At 50.0% G+C, this 22,487-nt stretch overlaps 1 protein-coding gene across 2 annotated transcripts in view; it reads right to left on the bottom strand.

The window, feature by feature from the left end:
• SND1 (staphylococcal nuclease and tudor domain containing 1) overlaps nt 1–22,487 on the bottom strand; it is a 477,167-nt gene that overhangs the window by 382,305 nt on the left and 72,375 nt on the right. For both annotated transcript variants that reach the window (XM_039520222.1, XM_039520221.1), the window contains exon 10: nt 17,997–18,110. In XM_039520222.1, coding sequence (XP_039376156.1) covers nt 17,997–18,110 — 114 coding nt within the window. The remainder of the gene's footprint in view (nt 1–17,996; nt 18,111–22,487) is intronic.

Below are 22,487 nucleotides of genomic sequence, written 5' to 3'. Positions count from 1 at the left end.
CTAGTGCTCACCCGATGCTCACACCAACTCAGCAATGTTAGTTATAGCTTCAAATACAGAATATCAAACCCATCCACCTCAAACACAGACACCACTTAGGGAAGGCTTTATGGTTGCTGCCTCCACTCCATTATAGTCCCTGGAAAAAGGCTAGGCGGCCACATCTCTGAAGACTGGTTACAAAACATCTCACAAGTAAAGCAAGGATATCTCTTGCACATTAAAGGAGTGCACTCTCAGCCAGGTAAGAGAGCTATCACCAGAGATACACGATGGCAACACGTGCCTGGAACTTCCTGTGAGCAGCAGACAACTAAGCACTAACTGCTACCAAAGCAATGTCAGAACAGTAACAGAGCAACACTTTTCAAACTGAAAGTTATTTTTGTAGGAACTAGTTTAACATAACTCAGGACTTACTGCCACAATGCGTCCCTCAGACCAAAAACTTAATTTCTGAAAAACGGAACTCTGCACACAACACATGCTAGAGGTACAATTCTTTTCAAAGGGACAGAAACCCTTGTGTTTCAATGTATAAGCTAAACACCAAACACTGTTTAAAAAAAAAAAACACTTCCTCAGGGCAGGTTACTGTTGTTGCCAGCTACAGAGGTCCTTGAAGCTTCCTCTGAAGCATCTTGGGCTCGCCAGGATCAGACAGGATACCGGGCTAGACAGATCATTTGTTTGAACCAGACTGGCAATTCCTCCACTCTTCAGTAAACCTCAGTGAACTATTAGACCTTCCTGTGCTTTACAAATTGCTCCCAATTAAGTATCGCTGCTTCCACTTTTATTAGAACGCTTGTCATCTAAGAACAGCAAAGCACTTCCCCAGTTGGTCGGGTATTAATATCCATTCTCCACCATGCCAACTCAAGCACTCAGAGATTAAACAACCAATCAAAGGTCACAAACCTGCCGCACAAGCATGGAGCGAACCCATGAGTCCTGACTTCTAGTACCCATCTCAAACTCTCAGCTCAGTGTGGATCGGGAAAGCTGCACTCAGATGGGCTCCTGAAAATGCAAACCCCTGGCAACACCCTGCAGGGAGGGTAAAGGACTTGGCTACCCAGCTGGGACATACAACACTTGAAGAGATCAGTGCCTAGCCATGCTAAGATCTTCCATCAAAAAAAGCTACAGCAAAAATACAAGGTAATGCCAGCATGGAGTCCATGCAGCTGACTTCCGGCTTTCAGCTGGCCTGCCATCAGCTCAGTGCTCTGTATTACACAATTACATACATTTCTATGTAATTTTGCTTCTGAACAGTTTTGTAAGTAATAAAAGGTTTTAATAGTATTCAATCCAGGGTTACCTATTAAGCTGTCAGCATCTCCTCCCAAGAGTGCTGCAGGGAAGTCCTATGGCACAACACACTGAAAACCCCAGGAGTACACAGTAGCAAGAGCAGCCAAGGGAGAAGTAGAGGCAAGGTGGTTCAATGGGGAAGGCTCAGGAGACCATTCCCAGGTCTGCCATGGACCCTGCTAGGTGACACCTCGGGCCAGTCTCTCCCCATCTTGGCTTCCCCCTCCCACATTACAGTCTAAGCAGACGGAAGCTCTTTGGGGCAGAGACTCTCCCTGTATTTGTACAGCACCTAGCACAACCACACGTCCATCTCTAGACACTTCTGTAACAGAAACGACACGCAAGTCCAGCCCCGGCAGATGGTGTAAAGTCTCACTAGCTCACATGGAACGCCTGACCCTGAAAACCCAGGCCTATTGACTATATCCTTGCAAGCTATTAGTAGTACCTTTCAAATGAAGATTTCAAAGCTGTTAGTGCAGAAGGGCAAGTCATCTTAATCTAAGTTCAACCAGCGAGTCAGCAGGAGAATGGGGAATAACGGTGCTGAGATGGTCAGACTTTCACTCACACACACCCCCACCCCCCACCTTTTAGGGAAATTCTGACTTTAAACGCTGCAGAAAGCAAGTGGTAGAACTAGTGATCAGCTTCAACACTGTCCAGTGATTAGTCTCACACGTCACCCTGAGAGTGACCTAGAGTGGTGTCTTCGCAGTCAAGAGCCATAATCAAATGCCTCGTGCCTGCCTGCTGACCACAGAAAGCCAGGGAGCGCAAGGGAGAAGGAAATGGTTGAGAGTTATGCAAGCTAATTGTTTTTACACTAGAAAAAGCATTCTACCGCAAGGTCTGGGAAACAGGTTGTAAGAACATACTGACTTCACATGCTGACTTCCTGAAAGCTACTCCAGCTTCTATTAAATATTGATCAGGCTACTGTTTAGTAGCATCACCCCTTCTGGCTCCCCTTAAGCACACCTCGCCGCAGCCGATACGAAGAACGCATTAACAGCATATGCATCAGCACTTTGCATTTTACACTGCGATGCTCTGCCGACTGAGCTGGGCTTGTGGAGCCTCACATCCAAGCCAGCAACTATCAGTTCTGTTACATGATACATGGATGAGTTACTGTGATCCTTGTAACGGTAATTTAGTGGAGATGAGACACTGATGAGTTCAGGGCTTTGTTTCTCATTAATCTTTTATTGCTCTGAGTTCTGTGCTTTTTGTACTACAGCTCCTGCTCAACAAATAGGGAAACAAGACACTCGCTCAGACGAGTGGGCCTCAGCCTCACAGACTCTCTCATGGCAGAGGGATAGACACCAACCAAGCATCTGTCACACACAGGAGCCTTACTATGGGCTCAGATAAAGAAGCTGTCTCAACTCCAACAGCCTGGGGCAAAACTTGGCTAAGGCATTAAGGGGCTGTGAGGAAAAGACAACTGGCTTCTATCTAGGTACTATCTGGAGCACCTCGCACTGCAGTGGAGTTTAGCAGCATCCCTGAGAGGCAGGGGACGATCCCCATATTACAGATTGGGAGCAGTGTGGCAATCTACTCAAGCTCGCACAGGGGAGTCAGGAATCGAACCCAGGTCTCCAGAGTCCCAGTGCAATGCCATAGCCACAAGAAGGCTGTAAACACCGAGAGGCTCCCAAGAAATTGAACAGAAGCAAAAGCTAGAAATTAACTGCAGAAAAATGCAAGCTCATGATCTTCCTGATGAGTTTGTTTGCTAGTGGCATAGTGTCCCAAAGGAAACCCCCTCACTTGAGGCATTTAAAAATCAAGCAGAACAAAGGTATGGTAGGGAACAAGCCCATACAGGAAGGCGTGAGGGCTAGGTGCAAGTGACGTTCTGCAGCTAATGTGTATGATTCTTTGAAAGCCACATGCATGTGCACAATAAGGAGAACGGAGGAGGATCCTCCAGCACTGCACCCTGGAAATTATCAGAAGGGGGAAAATGAGTGCAGAGTTCCAGAGATGGGCTCCTAATTTAATTACTGCTTCTGATAATTCCCCCCTTCTGCACGCCACTTCGTAGGCAAGTATTAAAAACTCAGCCTTGAGGACGGTCCTCAACTCAGAAGGCTGGATTTCTAGGGAACAAACTAATGAGCCTCAGTCTGTCAGATCCAAGCACTTCCTTTACTTACATAGCCATGAACATCCTTTCAAACAGCACACTCACAGCTCTGCCTCAGATAGCCTCGGCTGGACCCAATACAGGAATTTATTTCATATATAAGAAAGTGAACAAAACTACCATTGCCCCTTTAAAGAGAGACAGGAGGGGGCAGTAAAAGGGATCGAGATAAAATGCAGCATCAAAGCCAAGCTGGAAAGCTCTAAGCCACAGGCAAAGGAATCCAGTTGGCTGCAATGAATTGTTACTGAGCGTGTAAATAGTCTGGCTGTGGCTAGAGGGAAGGGAACATGCTGGGGAACTGGGGGCCACATCCAGGTGGGGGACCTTCAACAGCCCATTTGCGCTCCAGAGCGAGCTAGCTCCCCCGGGGAAGATGAAGGTAAAGGAGCCCTTGGAGCTTTCAGGCCTGCCAGTTTTTCAGAGAAGAGCTCCATGGAATTCCCAGGCTGCCAGAAACTTGAGAAGCCAGCCACACACCAACTGCACACGGAGTTACAAGGGCAGTGCGAGGCATTCTGGGAGCTGGTTACAGGGATGTGTGCAAAGCGAAGGTGCACGAGAAGATGTTAGCAGTGAGGAGGTGAGAGTACAGAGCAGCATCGTGGGAGGCCTAGCTTAGGCTCAGTGCAGATCTAACAGGAGAGGGGAGACAAGGCTAAGGCCTGGTCTACACTACAGAGTTAGGTTGAAGTAAGGCACTTCTGTCGACCTGATTATGTCAGCATACAAACTACAGCCTTGCCCCTGCCAATGTCAGTGCCCTGCTACACCAACATGAGCCCTACACCTCCCGTGGAGGTGGAGTTATGTCAGTGTAGTTTGGGCGATACACTGCGAGTTCCTTACATTGGCTCTTGGCTATCAAAGCCGCTCACAGCTCAGGCTATCATCAGCGGCGGAGAGGGGTGCTCAGGCACCAGACTGCCCCCAGGAGCCTTGGCGGCTGCCATGCTTCTGGCTGGGAGCAGGGCGGGAGAGGAGGCAGACAGGCTCCCAGCCCACGCCCTACCCCTCTTAAGCTGGTGGAAGCGCTCCTGGTGAGGATGCACACTGACAGAAGGAAGGTAGTGTGGACATGAACCACCGCAGTGGCTCTAAATCGACCTAATGTAGGTGGGCTTAAGTTTGTCATGTAGACATGCCCTAAGGCTAGGAATCCCTGAGGCCACCTAAGAGATGCTTTGAGAGGCACTAAATGCTGCCATTAGCAACCAACTGGAGACAGAGGCCTAAACTGGCCAGAGGAACCATTAACATTTAAATGTACCAAGTCAGTCCCAGATTCTACTTGCCATCTGACTCAGCCAAGATTACTTTTACTGTCATCTCAACAACTCCTGAGGGTTTTGTAAAGCAAACCAACCACTTCACTTGCAAGTCACCACCACCTCAGAACAGCATACCTGAATCTTGAGCCCTTATTGTTCTGGGAAACAATCTTCTGTGAAAGAACCAGGCTTTGCATTAAGGTTTCAGGCTACTACAAGCCCCGGTTAGGGTCAGGGCAGATTCAGGAAAAGCACCACAAACCGGATTATCTAGAGAGAACAAGGGAGTTCTCATGTTAATTTGGAAGAGGCCTGAGAATTAAATGCAATCCTTTTTTTGGAAATAGTCTGAGACAGATAAATAAAATCCAGCAAAAGGGAGAATTTTAAATGGTCACTGTCCCAGGACTAGTTCTGAACTGATTCTTGTGACCCAGATGCTTAAGACACCAAAAGGGATGACGCTTCCCCACTTGTTAAATGGAATAAGGGCACTGTCAAGTGGCTGCTGTGCTGTCTAACGATTGCATGTTTTAAAGAACTGATCCTCAGATGCTGTTACCAAGGCCTTATTTACAGTAACAAGTCCTATGATATGACAGTTCACAATAAGAAAAGCCTGTTGCCTGAGGTAAATGCCTTGTAATTGTTAAAGCCGGGTGTGATCTGATCCTATCTGAATAGCTATTTTTAAAACCTAAGAGGAGGATAAATCTGCAAACTCTGAACATTTCAGGAGACATGGAAGGGGGTGTGTTAGCTATCCCAGGCAGCTGGTTAGTGACCAACTTTTCAAGTCCTCTAGTAAGCAGCCTCCATAGCTGTAAGATGCTAACCTATGAAGTTACATGGCATTTGAAATGGGACCTAATTTTACCATGCGTGTTAAATGGCATGAGAGTTCCCAGTGGATTCACTGCAGATAGATGCAGCAGGCTAGCACTGCCCAGACACTTTCTGGTCCAAAGTAGTCTAGTAACTCAGCACAGCTGGGTGGAACAGAACTCTGGGTTCTAGCCGCAGCTCTTCCACTGATTGTGCATGGTCCCAGGTGAGTCACCTGCTCACTCTGTGCTTCCAGTTCCCCATCTGTAAAGCAAGGATAATGCTAACCTGCCGTTAAAGATTTTCTGCCAGGTATTACCATGGGGGTGGAGTCCATGCTGCATTGTGACACTGCTGAAGGAAGCCAGCAGGAAAGATGCATATATATTATTTATAATATATATAAAAAGAGCTTCTAGTTGCACATAAATATCTTCATAATCACCAAGTGACAGCAAAGGGAACAGAGAGGAAGTACCGCAGTTTAATGGGGTTTGGGTAAAATATTACTCTTTCTAAAATTTGCTCAAGTGTGGCAGAGACTATGGGCTGAAACTATAAAAAATGGCAGAGAGAAACTAATTATTTTGTAGAACCACAGGGAAGCAGAATAAAGTAGATAAAACCACATGCGAACAGAAGAGTGAAATATTTCCGTGCCCACCCACCCCTGTGCTGTTCAGGAGAAACTCACCTTTCCCCCAAATGCTGCTGCCTTTTACCGTTTGCCTTTCAGCAGCTAAGCAGCAAAAAGCAGGGAGCTGAGAAAAGCCAAAAGCAGGACACAAAGGTCATTCTACGCTGAATGATGGGACAGATGAGGAATTAGACAAAACCCTTGTCAGGACTAAATACCAGCACCTTTGGGGCTGCATGTCTGCCACCATGCATCATGTGAGATGGGGAAGTCTAGCAGAACTTCACTGTGCGTTATCTTAATGCAGCCGCCCCTCAATCAACCTTGGGATCTCCTTGTTCCCTTCTTGGAGCAGGATATATCCTGCTCAGCTAGAGGGTGGTAAGATGTGTTTTGTGAAGTAGCTGCCAACATATGGCACTGCCTTAGCACTGATCACTCCGTTTACGTACAATCAAGCCTCAATATTATCCTTGTTTTGCAGATGGAGAAGCTGACCATTTAAGTGACTTGCCCAAGGTCACATAGCAAGTCAGTGGCAGAGGCAGGAACAACCTTGGAGTCTTTAATCCCCTATTTCACAGCACCTCAAACAGTCATCTTTACAGACCTTGGCAGGTGAGCTGACCAGTCCACGTCATATATAAGAGACGAGCCACCATGCCAGCCAATAATCCACAAACCCAATGTTATTTACTCCTGCTGCTCTGTCCAGATCAAGTTCCCTGCATTAGCGAGAGAAGAAAATATCCTTCTTTCAAATAAAGGCAATGGATGCCTCCCACCCTCACCTCAGTTTTTCCTCTTTACATCTGGGGCCATGTGTTTGGCTTCCCCCGCTCCCCCAAAGCATTACCAATTAAGATAACAATTTAGATAAATTGTGGGATCGGAGCAGGATTTGTATTGCCATTGCATCAATTGTGCAAATGTCACTTTCTAGAACATAAAACTGTTAATGAGATGCTATAATTTAGCTGTCCAAGGGAATGAGGATCTGATAAAAAAAGTTGAATTAAAATCAAGTTTCCACTCAACATGGCAGTGAGATAAGCAGGGTTTGGTTAAAAGAAACCTAAAAAAGGAATCCCAGCTCCCTAGACTGGAAGCACGTGTAGGCAGGGATACAACAAAATTTTATGCAGCATGACTATCAAATCTATACCCCAGCGCACCTGCCCCTCAACCCCCCACACCCCAATACTTTGGCGAGGTCAAGAGGAAGAAAATTAAGTCAGTGGGACAATACACATTGACCCAGAATAGCCACTTACAGGGAGCTCTTCTGGAGCTTCCACCTCCCACCAAGATGTCTATTAACTAGATCCAGCCATCTCATTATGCAGCATTAAGTGCTCATGTGCGTCAGCGGGAAACAACTCAGAATCGAAAGTCAATGTCCAAGCCCTAAGGCTCTGCTTCATGCATGGCAAATTTAGGGCTCAGTTCACCACTGCTGCTAAAATCCTGGCCATACTATGGCCCCACCAACATAGGAACATGCCTAAGCATGTTCAAGGAATGTTTAGGGACCGTCCCATCCAACTGATGTACAAAGGTCAGCTCATTACATTTTTCAATACATGAATGGGTCCCGCTGACCCCACACTTCCACATACAAAAGGCTTAAAACAGGTGGCTCTGAGAGGCCCTGACTGCCTGGCTGTTTCCAGGTAGAGTATGATCTGTCAATTTTAACCTATAAACCCCTAAATGCTTTGGGACTTTGCTACCCCCATGTGATGATATTGCAGCTGGGATCAGCAGAGGCATGAGCTCCTTTTGCATTAAAGGAAAGGGGGTGCTGTTATAGAGTTCCCCCCCAGGCTTGGTCCATCAGGGCTTTTATTGGTTAGCCACCAGGTCTGCCACGAACTCAGAGCTTTTTGAGAAAGCTGGTTGTCGTATGGGAAGGCTGTCTGGGGTTTATCAGCATAGCAGGCACACACAACAAAAACACAGAATTCCTGGTATTTTCTCACCTCTAGATATTTGTAAGAGCAAATTGCAGGGAGAGACCCTACAATAATAAATCATAATAGTTATACTGTAGCTAGTGAAGTGGCATCAATCCCAAGATGTCAGATTCTTCCCTGGTTGCAAGAGGAAAAATATACTAGCAAAAACCACCACGTGTATGCAAATAGGGGGCACGAGAGGTCGACATCTAGAGGCCATGATCCTAGACAGCCTCCAGCTACTGGATCATGGACATGCTCATTCTAGCGGACTCTCCAAGCACGATTGGAGGGGTGTGACGAAGTGGGAGGTTTTCTTGGGGTTCTGTGTTTTCCAGTGGTTTGCATGCACAGGGGGTGGGACTCAGTGTCCCCGGGTGTTACTGATTTAACGAGGTGAGGGGAGAGGGAGTTTGTTGTTACAGAGGATCGGAGAGGGACTTGGGAACCCGGACGATGGCCTGGAGGATGGAGACCCCAGCGACTGGTGACCTGGCTCAGGAGACACAGCCGGTTCTGGCCAGTGGGAGGACAATGGGCTGCAGAAAGAGGACCCCGGTGACCTGACCAGCCGGTTCCAGCCAGAGGAGAGCTGAGAGGAGAGGAGACCCAGGCCTTCCTGTTTACAACCCTGTTTACCTGGAGGGAAGACAATGGACAGAGGCGGGGCTTGGGGCGGGGATATTGGAGGCCCAGCTGGGAAGCAGGGGGGCTCGGGGCTGGAAGCAGGCAGAGCCTACCAGGCTGCAGGGGGACTGGGATGTGCTGTGCTGAGAGAGGCCAGGCCTGAGAGTTTCCTGTGCTGTGTTCAACTCTCAATAAACCCTCCTGTTTTACGCTGGCTGAGTCGCTCCGGGCTAGAGAGCAGGGGGCATCAACCCCCTTCGGGGATAAGGAGGCCCGGGGGTCCAGCGCAAGGGGACTCCCTGAGGGGCCCACAGCAGAGACAGACGTGCTGAGGCTCAGAGAGGTGCGGCTCCAGGAGGTGGAGTGGCCTGACCCCGAGAGAGAGTGGACCCCCGAGAAGGGCTGTCGCACTGAAAGGGGCACCCCCCACGGACCGCACGAGGCCACGAGTGGGCACGATCTGTGAGTCTGTGACAACGGGATGTGAAAATGAGGAGTGCGGTGGTGAGTTTATTCATAACACTTGCCTCAGAGGAGAGCTCATCTCACCAGGGAGACAGCTGCCCTACCAGGGCTCGTCACTGTCACTGTGCGCCGTGGCGTCAGAGCTGCACCTGCAGACCAAGCATATGGGCAGTGGGGAGGGTGCAGTTTCATCTGAATATATTATGTTCCTCGCCAGACAAGCGATAGAGATATCAGCTCCTGCACTCAGAATTCATTTCGCGCTGGGTGATGAAGGCAGAAGATGAAAAGCTGTAGGATTTTATTACACAGAATTTTCAGTTTGTCAGTTTCCATCTACTGTATCAGGTGCCTAGGGACCAATCTGCATTCTGTTGGATGGAGATCTCGCTCCCCAGCACGGCTCTACTAACTGTTCACCACCTACTCTGTTTTATGGAGCTCAAACAACAACAACAAGCCAGAAAAGCTGTTAGAATAGATGCTGCTGAAGGGTTCCTCGAGCAAGGTTGCCTGCATTTTGCTGAACGGGCTTTTCAAGCATCAGAGCACTCAGTCCAACGTCCACCCAGACGGCACTAGCTCTGTGCATGCCCAGAGCCACTTCAGGGAGCCTTTCAACTTGTGTGCATGGGCACAGCAGCACAGGCTCAACTCTGCAGAATGAAGGAAGGGAGCAGCACCCTGGTTGCCAAGACTGGCCCACTCAAGGGAGCTACCAAGAGGAAGCATGGACTGTAAGAGTGCTGTTGTGGCCCAGACAGGATGAGCCCTTTGGAATAACCAATCACCAACCCAATAAACCACACAATACATTTAGCCTTAACCAGACCCTTCCCACCTGTCCTGAGCACTTGGCTTGTAGCTAATATTCCCTACCCTTCCTCTGATTTTGGTCTTTAAGATTAAGCCCTTTGGTTCACGGACTGCATGTGCTGGTCTGTAAATCGAGCCCAGATCCAGACTGGGAAATCGGTCCCACAATGGAAGCAACAAAATAAGCTCCGCAGAGCAGAATCTTCGTACACTTGGGCAGCACATTATGGGAGCTTCCACAACAGAAACCTACTGCCCAAGAGTGCAAGCCATCCTGTAGTTCCAGCCCACTCCAGAGGTAATGCAAGCCAGTAGCCTCTAGGCCCTGCTCTGCTGCGAGCCAAAATCCAGTGTCTTGCATTTGCTGCCAAGGGAGATACAGAAGAGGTGCCAAAGCTCTGCTTGGAGGGGACAGGGCATTCTGGTCAACAGGCTGCATCACTGCAGGGGCCGGTCGCTAAGACTGACAGCCAAGTGGAGATGGGGAGACAGAGGAAGTGTGTAGCATCCAACACAGCCCAGCCCATAAACACTGGGGATGCCAGTTACGGTAAGTGGCTTTGAAATCTTCCCCAGTCTGGAAAGCAAGAACAAACCATTAACTTTTTAAAACTGAAATGAAGTCAGAGTCTTCACCTGGCAAACTCATGGCAGGGCAGGTGCAGTCACATCCTGCCAGAAAACACTAACTCCATCACTGGAAGTTGTCGTCATCCCATAGACTAGATGGTCGTTAGCAGCCACACCTGGGCCACGTGTTGCTAGTTTATGTTGCACACTCCTGCAGGCAGGGACCACGTGTTCTGTCCAGCGTAGAGCACCCTCTGAGAGCGCTTGAGAGAAACCTGACACTGTTTGGGGAGAATTACTGAACTCCATTCAGGTTCTTCTACTGTGCCCATCACCAGGGAGGATTTAATGTCTGGATTCTAGCACAGCAACTACTACAGCATTATCTTACGATGACATTTCTGAGGGCTGGTCACATGGCTGCATACTGACCATCACTAGAGGACTGAACATGTAACGATAAAGGGCAACAGCCAATTAGAGTAGGTGGCCAGAGGGGCACCACAAGGACCTGGCTGAGGTCCCACCTTATTTAATGTTAACGACCTGGAAGGAGGGGGTAAACACCCCATTAATTACATTCACAGGTAATTAGGCAACCATGCAAGCACCACTGAGGCTAGAGAAGTCAGAAAAAAATGTGCAGGAAATAAATAAGATTCAACCTGTGCAAATGCGAGCTACTGCAGCCAGGGCAGAACGAACCCAAAGCACAGGCCTGAGGGACACTTGCTGTGCAGTCACCTGCTGGCTGCTGCAAATTAGAGGTTAAGCTGACAGATAGGGCCTAGAAGCCCATGCAATTGCAGCTGCACATGCAGAAACTCCTCCCAGGGCAGGGAGAATACTGGCTCCCAAAGCTCTGGCAGGAGCTCTTGGTTCCTAAGCCAGCAGCCCGTTCAAAACAGCAGCAAGAGGCAGGCAAAGGGGAGTTGAGAGAATAGCAGTGGAGATGGCCAAAGCTGGAGGGATTTAATAGAAACAGGGAGCACAGGTAGACCCGGCACTGACCTTAGCAAAGTGATGGCTGAGGGAGTAAAGTGGTAACAGCCCACCCTGTAGCGGGAGGGAACAGACACCCAAATCAGCACCGCCAGGAGTTGCAGGATGAAATACCCAGGAAGTTTCCCTTACAGCAAGATGCAGGAGGCTGTGGAGGGTCTCCAGGGATAAGCACTAAAGCCCCACTGCTCAAGGCACTTAAAACTATCAGATTGAAGCCTTGTAGAAGGCACCATGGAGAACTTTCCCAGCCCACGGGGATGGATGCAGGGGCCAGACAGGTATTTCCCCTCTAATTGCTATGACTGTCACTCTCCAGTAGGCTCGACATCTAGCCTGCCCCTGCCAACAGCAGGAGCCAGCACTGCAAGGCAGAGGAGAATCAAAGTTATCTCAGAGGCTCCCCCTCATCCTCACCCCCCATCCCCCTTTGAAATGGCCGAGTCTTTAAATGCAGCGACCACAATCAGAACCCTTCAGCCCAGGCTCAGAGTTATTGGAAATTATTCATCTCTGTAGGCATGAGGCTCCCAGTGACATTCCCAAGAGAGCAAGCTGCTCCAGCGTTCACTCATTCTCACCTCCTGCTCCCGGCTAGTAACCGAACGTGCTGGCTTGCCCGGCACGGAGCTCAAGCTCAGAGGCCACAGCTTCAGGATCAGTGATTTGAAAGAGCTGGATCGATTTCATTTACTTCTATTACAGGAGACTCCCCAAACCCATCAGCTGCACAGAGGCCCCCTTGTCCTGCGAGCACTATGCACAGAGAACAATGGGTTCTGCTCCGAAGAGCCTACAGTCTATTAACAAATGATCCAGTTGAGCCACAAATGGCCCTAGGCCTTCCAACAGGAGCTAGATGACAAGAACATAAGAGAGGCCAGACTGGGTCAGACCAGAGGTCCATCTAGCCCAGTGTCCTGTCTTCCCACAGTGGCCAATGCCAGGTGCCCCAGAGGGAATGAACAGAGCAGGGAATCAAGTGATCCATTCCCTGTTGCCTATTCCCAGCTTCTGGCAAACAGTGTGACCTGCAGCTTACACCAAGAACTAGGAGTTTCCTGAAAAACTGCTATTTACTGAGCAGGCTGAAGCGCTGCTCACTACGGCACACCACAGACTGAGCCCCAGCCCTTAGCACAGCAGTTCCCATGCGGTGGGGCGCGATCCCTCACGTGCAGAGCACGTCCCTTTGCTCCGCACACCTTGACCTTGCATGTATGGTGTGTGAGGTGCCAGGATGCATGGCGGGCGCCATTCTGCTCCAGCAAATAGCATCCTCCACCCAGTGTGACCTCACCCTCCCCATACCAGGTCATATTGTGGAGGAAATGGTGCCCTCCATGCAGCGTGACCTCACACGCAGAGTGCATGCGAGGACACCAGTTTGCTCTTCAAACCCTCCATGCTGCCTAGGGTGCCGGCAAGCAATACTTCATTCAAATGGGGTCATGCCAGCAAAGAGTTTGGGAACCTCTGCCTGAGCAGCGTGCCATCTAAACAACGACACGTGACCCAGAGGATGAGGCAGGTAACAGCCCTTTATGACATGGGTTAGCCCCTGCGGGCCTTGCAGGGAGTTTTACAGAGGGACCTAATAGGAAGGGAGGAGCCCCAAATACAGGCTACCTGCTCTCAGCAGTCCAGGCGGCGGCAGAGGTAGGAAGCAGTAGGCACAAGCAGATGGGCACAGATTGAAGTTCAAGGGCTACTTGGCTGCAGGTAAAGAGTATCAATTGTGGGAAAGCAAATCAGATGGACACATGGGGGACTCAGCAGTGTCCTGGCTAGATAGCGATTCAGAGCCAGGTTGTTTTACACACCTGGATGCAGTGCTCATTAGGGTACAAGCGTCAAAACGGGTGTTTGCTCATGTGGACTTCTCAGAATCCCACTGTCTACTCAGCAGTGGTACAATGTATGAAGCCATACGGTAGGGCCTGATCACTACCGCACTGCTGTCAGAAGCCAGGAAAGGACCAGCACATGGGGTGAGAGCAGGAGGCTGTTTCCGGTTCTTGTGGCATGTTTTTAACCATACACTCAGCACACAGATGCAACCTTGGGATCTTGTCAGCCCTTGTCCTTGTTGCAAATGGAGTCTCCCATCTCAAAGCAGCGCATACCTCTGGCCCCAAACCCCTGCATCAAGGCCAGTGCTCCAGAGGTCAGCACACGTGCGCCATAGTGTAGGACACTGCATTTCCCAAACACACAGCCAATTGCCAACTCCAGCTTGAGGCTAAACAAACACGCCGAAGCATTTTGAAGGGAAGTGGCAGCATAACGCCGCCTCAGCGTTAGGACACAACACAATCTGAGCCCTGACGGTGGGGAGAGAATCCTGCTTTTGATCATGGACCTTGATTTCAGGGTTGCAAGGGATATGCTTAGCAGGTCACCTCAGCAGTAAACTTCAATCATCTGCAGACCAAGTAGAGATGAAGGAGGTGAGGACAGTGTCCCAGAAGAGTGGAAAGACATTAACCCCTGCGCTCTGGAGGACATGGTACTTTAAGTGAGGAAATATAATTTTCAAATACATACAAAGGCGAAGCCTAGAGCTGGCAGCACTGCCAGGATGTAACCGTTCTGCTTGTCTTCCGGGACGCTGAGGGGAAAGCAGGCTATTTAACAAGGACACTACACATTCTGCTCAGCAAGGCAGGGGCAGCGTGATGACCCAAGCTCAGCTGGGGAGCTCTCTCACAGGACAGGTCTGCAGGGCACTGGAGCTGTCATGATGCCACCTGTCACCACTGCTACCCTGGGACAGGTCAACAAGCAAGGCCCTTGTCAAGGGTCATGGTGAATTCTTCATCACTGACAATTTTTAAATCAAGGTTGGAAGCTTCTGAAAGATCTGCTCTTGGAATTATCGTGAAGAAGTTCTATGGCCCGTGTTACATAGCAGGTCAGACACACTGGCCGAAACGGTCCTGTCTGGCTGAGTGATCTATGAAAAGTGAGCTCCCCCTACCAGTCAGCTCCTGGCACTCCATGCCCTCTAACCTGGCCACATTTCCCTCCTGCAATGTGGATGGGGTGCTCAATTCACCAGGGCGCAAAGGAAACAGCAGAAGGGACCATCTAATCTTGGAAGTTATTCACGATTCCATGCATACAAATTAATGCAACATTGCAGAAGTCAGGAATTTCCAAGTGCTGGTTCCCACAGCAACCCCGACTCCATCCGCTAAACACACATAGGATTTTGGATGTTATTGCCATATATATATCTATATATATATCTATCTATATATATAAAAAAGACAAGGCCAGGTATGACTCCCCTAATTGCACCTCACAACACAGTGACTGTTCACATCACACTGATCAGGGACTGTATGCAGAGCAGAGGCTGCTACAGGAAAACAATTTCTTAACTTTCAAGCATGTGAAGTCTTAACCTTAATGCAGCATTATACTACGGAATAAACTCCTACTATGTGGGCTCATCGCTAGAGAATCACAACAGCCATGTGAACAGGTGACCATATTCAGCTACAAGCACTAAATGCATTTGGCATTTCAAGTTTACTGTGAGGCCCTTGGGAGCTACTAGAATATAAAAGACATGATCCCTGCTCCCAGGAACGTACAGACAAAGATGCAACAAGGGGGAAACAGGGCAGAATCTAAGGCCCTCATCACAACAGCCCTTACATTTTACAGACAGGGAATAGTCAGAGTCTGCACCAGAGACAGGATCAGAACCTACTCCAGTGCCTTGAAACAGCATGGGTTAAGCAGCAAGCTCTGAGGAGCGCACAGCTGTTTGTGTGAATTTCAATGCCTTCACATTAATATTAAGTGCTACGGTTCAGTGCACAGTGTTCTAGATACAGTTCATGCTTACTTACAAGAGGCCTCAAATGGAGATCAGTTCAAATGAGTGGAACTGGACTGGGCGTGCACAGTAACATCTTCCAAAGACCTCAGCATCAGGATTTTTAAATCAGAGGTCGACACCATGCTCTGATTAACCAGTCCACATGAGTCTGATGTTTTAAGTCAAATGAGCCAAAAAACAAGAGAGTCTGAAATCCGTCTGAGGTCTCAAAAAGCCTGTCACTAACCTGGGGCCCTCATGGAATTCTCAAAACCATTGGGCTGGGAACGATAAGAGACACTCCAGCCCAAGGGGTATTATGGGGCACTCCAAGACCTTGTTTTCAGGCACTGAGCACTTTGCCAGCCCTAGCTACAGCACTGCTCTTAAGCGTAATGCTTACACAGAGCTCCATCTCTGCGGCACTTCACATGCTGCCTTCTGCAGTGCTAAAATCAAATCTAAGTATGGCTGTGGGTGCTGTAACCCTTTTACTGGAGAGACGATCACAAAGAACATACTAAAGCAGAGAAGAGGCTGCACAGGAAGGCATAACTAGAATTGCACTGAAATGGGATTCTCTCAGTGGGGACACTTGTCCTATTCTCGTTGATATCTGTTTTAGACTGCTCTCATCACTAGTATCTGAGCTCCTTTCAGTGGTGCATTAAGCCACACCGCTACACATCTGTCACGCAGGGTTTGTTCTCTAATCCTCTCCCCAAGGGCAGAAGCATGTGCAGTGGAGTGTCTGCTTTGGTAGTTTGTTTTGGTTTTTGACACAAGCGCACCTGTTGCTGTTTCTCTAAGAAATGGGCTTTGCCCTTGCATTGGAAGGTAGTGAAGTTTGTGATGGTCTTTAGCTCCTGGGGAATTTCCCCTCAGTCTCAGACCACCCCATGGAAGGTTCTGTCTCTCACACCGACGAGCTCTACTTGTATTACAGAGCATTCCACTGGGCTAGAGAACCACAAGTCAACCGCTTTTTCAGTATCCTGGGCTCAGACCATGGAGCATTTGGAAGGTAACGACCAAGACCTTGCACTTAATTTGAAGTTCAGTGGCAAGCCAGCGTAGCGAGCATAGGACAGGTGTGGTATATTTGTGGTAGCATATGTTGCTGAGTCACTACTAGTTGGAGTTTCCTATGTGTGGAAGGTTTCATGCCTTGCTGTAGTCCAACTGAGAGGTGACAGGCACGAACAACTGAGCCAGGTCTCCGTCCACAAGGATGGCATGGGGACTCCCAGCCAACCAGAGAGGGTAGCAAGTATCACTTGCAGCTGCTGCGATGTGAGAGCTCAGCATCAGCAAGGAGTCCAAAAGAACTCCTAGACTACAGACTGAATTGACCAAGTGGGGGTGTGACCCTTCAATCAAAGGAGACTGCACCATGGCCACCAACTCTTCCAAATACTTTCCTCTACCCCCCAGCATCACCTCTGTTTTGCTCGGGTTCAGCTTCAACCGGCTGTTCTTGAGACATGATCATTTCCCCCCAGTTAAGCAATAATCCCATCCCCGCCTCCCTCCCAGTTGAAGGAACTCTGTTGCCATAGCCCTGCTGAGCAAGAGGAAGGAAGGAGGAAAAACCAGGAGGATTTAACATGTTCTCACTCATTCCCTCTGTAATGTTTCTTGGATTTCTCATCTTTTAATTAAGAAATATTAGAAACAGCAGTGGAATAAAGACTGGTCGCTGAACTGATTAGGATTCTCTGGGTGCACCCATCGCTTGCATAGAACCCCTATAGACAAGCCATACAAGGAGCTAGGAACTTTGGAACAGCAGGGTCCATTGGAACTGTGCACACATCTGCTTATATCAACACCAGGAGTATGTTTCTCTCAACACGAGGAGAGCTCCAGGCTGCTTCCTGTTAACAGTGACCATACCCTGGGCTAATCCTTTAACACCATTCAAGTAACACTTGGCAATTCTGTAGCACCTACCATCCCAGAGTCTCAAAGCACTTCACAAACCACACTGACTCCCTGTGAGGTAGACAGATCCCCTGTATGGGCGCGGGGACGACAGACACAGGCAGCAAGGGGCAATTGACTCACCCAAGGTCATGCAGAAAGCCCCCTCGCTTTACCCTCTAGGCAGAGATCCTTCTCCATGAGAAAGAGGACGAAGCTGAGCTGAGCCTTATGCTGAATGTGATGGAAAACCTTACCCCAGAGCAAGTGGGTATGGCATGCTGGAACCCCTTCCTGTGTGGGTTCTGCATCAGGAGCTCAGGAGACTACCTGCTTTAGGTAAGAGTCATGTCTTCTGTACAGCATCTACACACACACACACACACACACTCTAGCAGTCCAAACGGCAACACCCTCTCAGAATGGAGGTGCCAGGAGCTGCCAGAGGCTTTACACTGTGCCAGGGGGAACTCCTAAGCCATCCTGCTGTTCAGGGATTCATCCCCTCCCCAAGCCTCAGTCCTATTTTAAACTTGAAATAAGTCACCTCACCTGCAAACAGGGCACAGGACCAAAGGAACCTTACCTGGGTGCCTTCTCCTTCCAGTCTAGGTGGTCGGATGCTGGACAGATGAATGGTTTTGTAGTCTCCAGAGTTCAGCTTAACCACAATGGCATCTGCGTTTAGCACTTGCATCACCTAGAGATGAGGAGGAAGATACAGAGATGAATACTGGTTGTGCACAAGCAGAGTCCAACATCCATCTCAGGTGCATCCAACCCCCAGGTGCAAGGCCAGCAGCCTGCAGGTCCCAGCACGCATGTGAACCCACCAGGCACCCACCTCACCAGCATTGCCAAAACCAGTGTTGGCCTTCCTCAGCCCAGGCACTTCAGTCTGTAGGTGCTCAGCAGCACAGTCCAGCCACTAAGCAGAATACAATCCCCCAAAGGCTTTGAGAAGCCCCAGTAAACTCTGGTTGCCGTAGGGAACATGATGCGGAGTTAAAAAGGAGGTAGTAGGTGGCCCTGCTGTTGAATGTTCCTACCTGAGAGCCCTGAGGATTTGGCTGCGCTATTGGTTCTACAGGACTGGAACTCAGCCAGCCCGTGTCTCTAGCATACGCAGAGAGCCCTGGCACTTTAAAAGCATGACAATGCCAGGGTCGGCCATGACCCTGCATAAATGCTGCCTCCTTGGGGACTGGCCCCTTCTCCTATTAATGCCGGACACCAGACTTCTCACCCACAGCAAGGCAATCGGGGGGAAGAACGCTTTGCTCCAATCTCCTGGAAGAGCATCAGGCTCTGGCAACATTAGAGTCTCTCAGCAGGCAAGACGACAGAGCAAATTCAAGCCAGCAGCCAAGATTCTACAGGCCCCTGTGCCATTCCTCTCTGCACGTACAGTGCCTAGCACCTGGGGTCTGGCGTCTGGAATGAAGCCCTTAGGTACCAGGGTATCAATACAGGCAGAGCACTCATATGAAGATATCAGTAATTGAGATGAGCTTACTTGTGGGGAGGTGGGGGCATGGAACCAGCCAGAGTGAGGCAGGACTGTCTCTTACATGTCTGTACAGTGGTAACACACTGGGGCTCTCTTCTGGGCTGGGGCTTCCAGGGATGACCAAAGCAAACAAACTGAACACTAAGAAGACTGGTGGCCAAGCGGGGCAGGATTCTAGCAGCCCAGAGTGGGACGCTCATTCTGCAGGGCTTTTAAATATTTTACGCTATTTTTATCATATGCAACATTACAGTTCTGACCTGATCTGAACTGTAGCAAAATTCAGGTGATTTTCACCAAGGCTAAGGCATGTCTAGATGGGATCTGCAGAACTGGCACAAATATTTACCAAGTTCCAGCATTAAATAAAAAAAGTCTACCCATCCACGCTCACATCTTGATAAAAACGAACATTTTATTTACCAATTAAAGAAATCCAGGTGCCTTGAGCAAGTGTGTGAGCAGACATTTGCAAGCCTGACAGACCCTTCCCACCCAGAATCTGGAGCTCTCCAAAGCCTGGCCACTTCCACCATACACACGTGGGGAACGGGAGAGAAATAAAAAGGAACAGACTTTTGTAACTCGCAGCCCTTTTGCCCCAGCAAGCACATCAATCTCTCAAAACGTGCTTAGTCAAAGGGATAACAGGATTATATGAATCAAAATTAAAACAGACACTAAGGATTGTCTGGGCTTCCTTCAGCTGAGATAACAGCCCTCTAGGGAGCTTTATTACCAATGGTCTCAACCCCTTCTGGGACCTGGCTTTTTGGTTTTGCTGACAGAACCCTCCCCGAAGCAGGCCGCATGCTAAGAGGAGAGTAATCAAATCTCATGCTTCTGGGCATAAACATTGCTGTAGGGGTCAGGAAGGGTTCCCACCCTCTCTGTACAACATTGCACAACAGACCAGGTACATACATGTGTTTTCCCCTTCCTCTGAAGCATCAGGAGAGGCCAGCACTGGAGGCAGGACCCCAAGCTGAGTGGGTTATGGATCTGATCCAGCAGGGAAAATCCTGCGCTGCATTACATCGTTGCCACACGCATTATTTATTTCTACAGAGCCCAAAAAAGTATGCGAGGAGCTTTGAGAACAGCCAGATGAGCTGTACTTGACCTGAACTGACACCGGACATGCTGGTTGGAGAAGACACAGTAAGGAAGGGACGTGATGAGGGTTACGGCAATATGATCATGCAGTTGCTTAGGTATATGCAGCCCTTGATCATTAGAAGTATGTATAATTTAATATGCATGCTGACCAACTCTTGCACTACCGGCAGGTTGGAGCAGTCAGACCAAACTCCTCCAGCCTTGGCATTCAGGTTTTGCCATAAGTTACTATACAGGAGAACAAACGTCAGCTTTTAAATCTTTCAGCAAGGAGGGACATGCAGGAGCTTCTCAGGACAACTGCAGGGAACGAGTATTCTCCATTATACACCTCTACCCCAATAGAACGCTGTCCTCGGGAGCCAAAAAAATCTTACCACGTTATAGGTGAAACCGCGTTATATCAAACTTGCTTTGATCCGCCAGAGGGCACAGCTCCGCCCCCCCGGAGCGCTGCTTTACCGTGTTATATCAGGTCACGTTATATCGGGGTAGAGGTGTACAACGTGCAGCTTTCACACGGCAGCATGAAGGCCTTTGCAGGGAGCAACAAACTAGAGAACAAAGGAGTGTTTAGAAGCAGAACATGGAGAGGAAACTATTTGGTGGCTCAGAGGACTGGAGGAGTAGAGGGAGGAAAGCACCAGCTACGCAGGGCAGCACGAACAAGGGATGATTCCCCAAGTGTGCAGAGCTGCAGGAGATGGGGCACAGAGGCCAGGATGGGAGGAGCAGAGCAAGGGGGATGTAAATGCAGAGCAGCGGAGTGGAATGAATCCATGGAGAGTTCTGAGAACCTGGCAAGGTGATGGAGGGTGGGAAGCAGAGGGCTAGGAAGGGGTGGACGACACACTCCAGCTTCCTGAAGCAAGAGAAACCTGACACTAGCTCTCTGAATCCATGGAAGCTTAGTGGAGCAGTTAGAGACACTGTCAGGGAATTGCAGAAGCGGAAATGCTGATGGACTGAATCTACAGAAATTATATAGCAGCTCGCTGCCTGCGCCCCCACCCCCAGTGCTTTAGGAGCCTCTCCGCCTCTCCCCCGCCATGGCTCCATCCTGATGGCTTTATTCCCTACCCATCTCCTTTCCCCCACCAACTCCTCTTGCTAGATCTCAGCTGCAGCAGCTGCTCGATCCTCCTCTGACTCCCCGCAGCTCCCAACCAGCTCACAACACTGCAGAATAGCCACCTCCAGCCAACACACTCACTGTCCTCACCTGCCAGGCCTGCAGAGCTGAGCTGCCCCCAAAATCTGAATCCCCCTAGACCCGCTCTGCCAGGCCTCCACCCCCTGCAGGAGATCCCAGCCCTTCCCTCCATTTATTGCAGACCCTCTCCAGGCACTGTGCTAACCAGAGCAGCCTGTGACCTTATTGAGCTAGATCTTCTCCCACTCACCCACCAACCCTCCCCAAGGTGCTCCACCCTGGTTATGTCCATCACCACCAGCGTACCTGACACCTCCCACCTTGGCCTGTTAGCTCCTCAGAGCAGAGCCTGTCAGTTTAAAGCACAGTGCACTGTGTAACCAACCGACCAAGAACTCCATCAAGGCAGCGTGGCCACTGGGGTACCTCTACACCAGGAGTAGGCAAACTATGGCCCAGCCCGCCAGCTGATTTAATGTGACCCTCAAGCTCCCGCTGGGGAGCAGGGTCTGAGGGTATCCCTGCTCCCACACTCCAGCCGGGCAGTGGGTCGGGGTCCGCTCTGTGCACACGTGCTGCAGCTTTGAGTGGCTCCCAGAAGAAACGGCATGTTTCCCCTCGTACAGAGCCGCCTGGCCATGGCTCTGCATAGGAGCCGGAGAGGGAACATGTGTCTGCTTCCAGGAGCTGCTCGAGGTAAGTGCCGCCCAGAGCCCCTCCCGTGCCCCAATCCCCTGCCCCAGCCCTGATCCCTCTCCTGCCATCTGAACCCCTCAGTCCCAGCCCGGAGCACTCTCCTGCACCTCAAACCCTCATTCCCAGCCCCACCCCAGAGCCTGCACCCCCAGCCAGAGCCCTCACCCTGTCATGCCCCAATCCCCTGCCCCAGCATGGAGCACCCGCCCACACTCCAAACCCCTTGGTCCCAGCCTGGAGCACCCGCCTGTACCCCAAACCTCTTGTCCCCAGAGCCCACACCCCCAGCTGGAGCCCTCATCCCCCCCCCCCAAACCCGGCCCCAGCCCAGAGCCCCCTCCTGCACCCTGAACTCATTTCTGGCTCCACCCCCAGAGCCCTCACCCCGGCCCAATTTCATGAGCATTCGTGGCCCGCCATACAATTTGCATACCCAGATGTGGCCCTTGGGCCAAAAAGTTTGCCCACCCCTGCTCTACACTGCAATTAATCCCTGGAGGCTGGCCCGGGTCAGCTGGCTCAGGCTCAAAGCTGTAAAATTACCATGTAGATATCTGGGCTGCATCTGGAGCCTGAGCCCTGGGATCCCATGAGAAGGA

This window comes from Mauremys reevesii, linkage group 1 (assembly GCF_016161935.1).
Source record: "Mauremys reevesii isolate NIE-2019 linkage group 1, ASM1616193v1, whole genome shotgun sequence".
Taxonomy (NCBI): Eukaryota; Metazoa; Chordata; order Testudines; family Geoemydidae; genus Mauremys; species Mauremys reevesii.
Note: the sequence above shows the minus strand (reverse complement) of the source record. Positions and strands in the feature narration are given on the sequence as shown.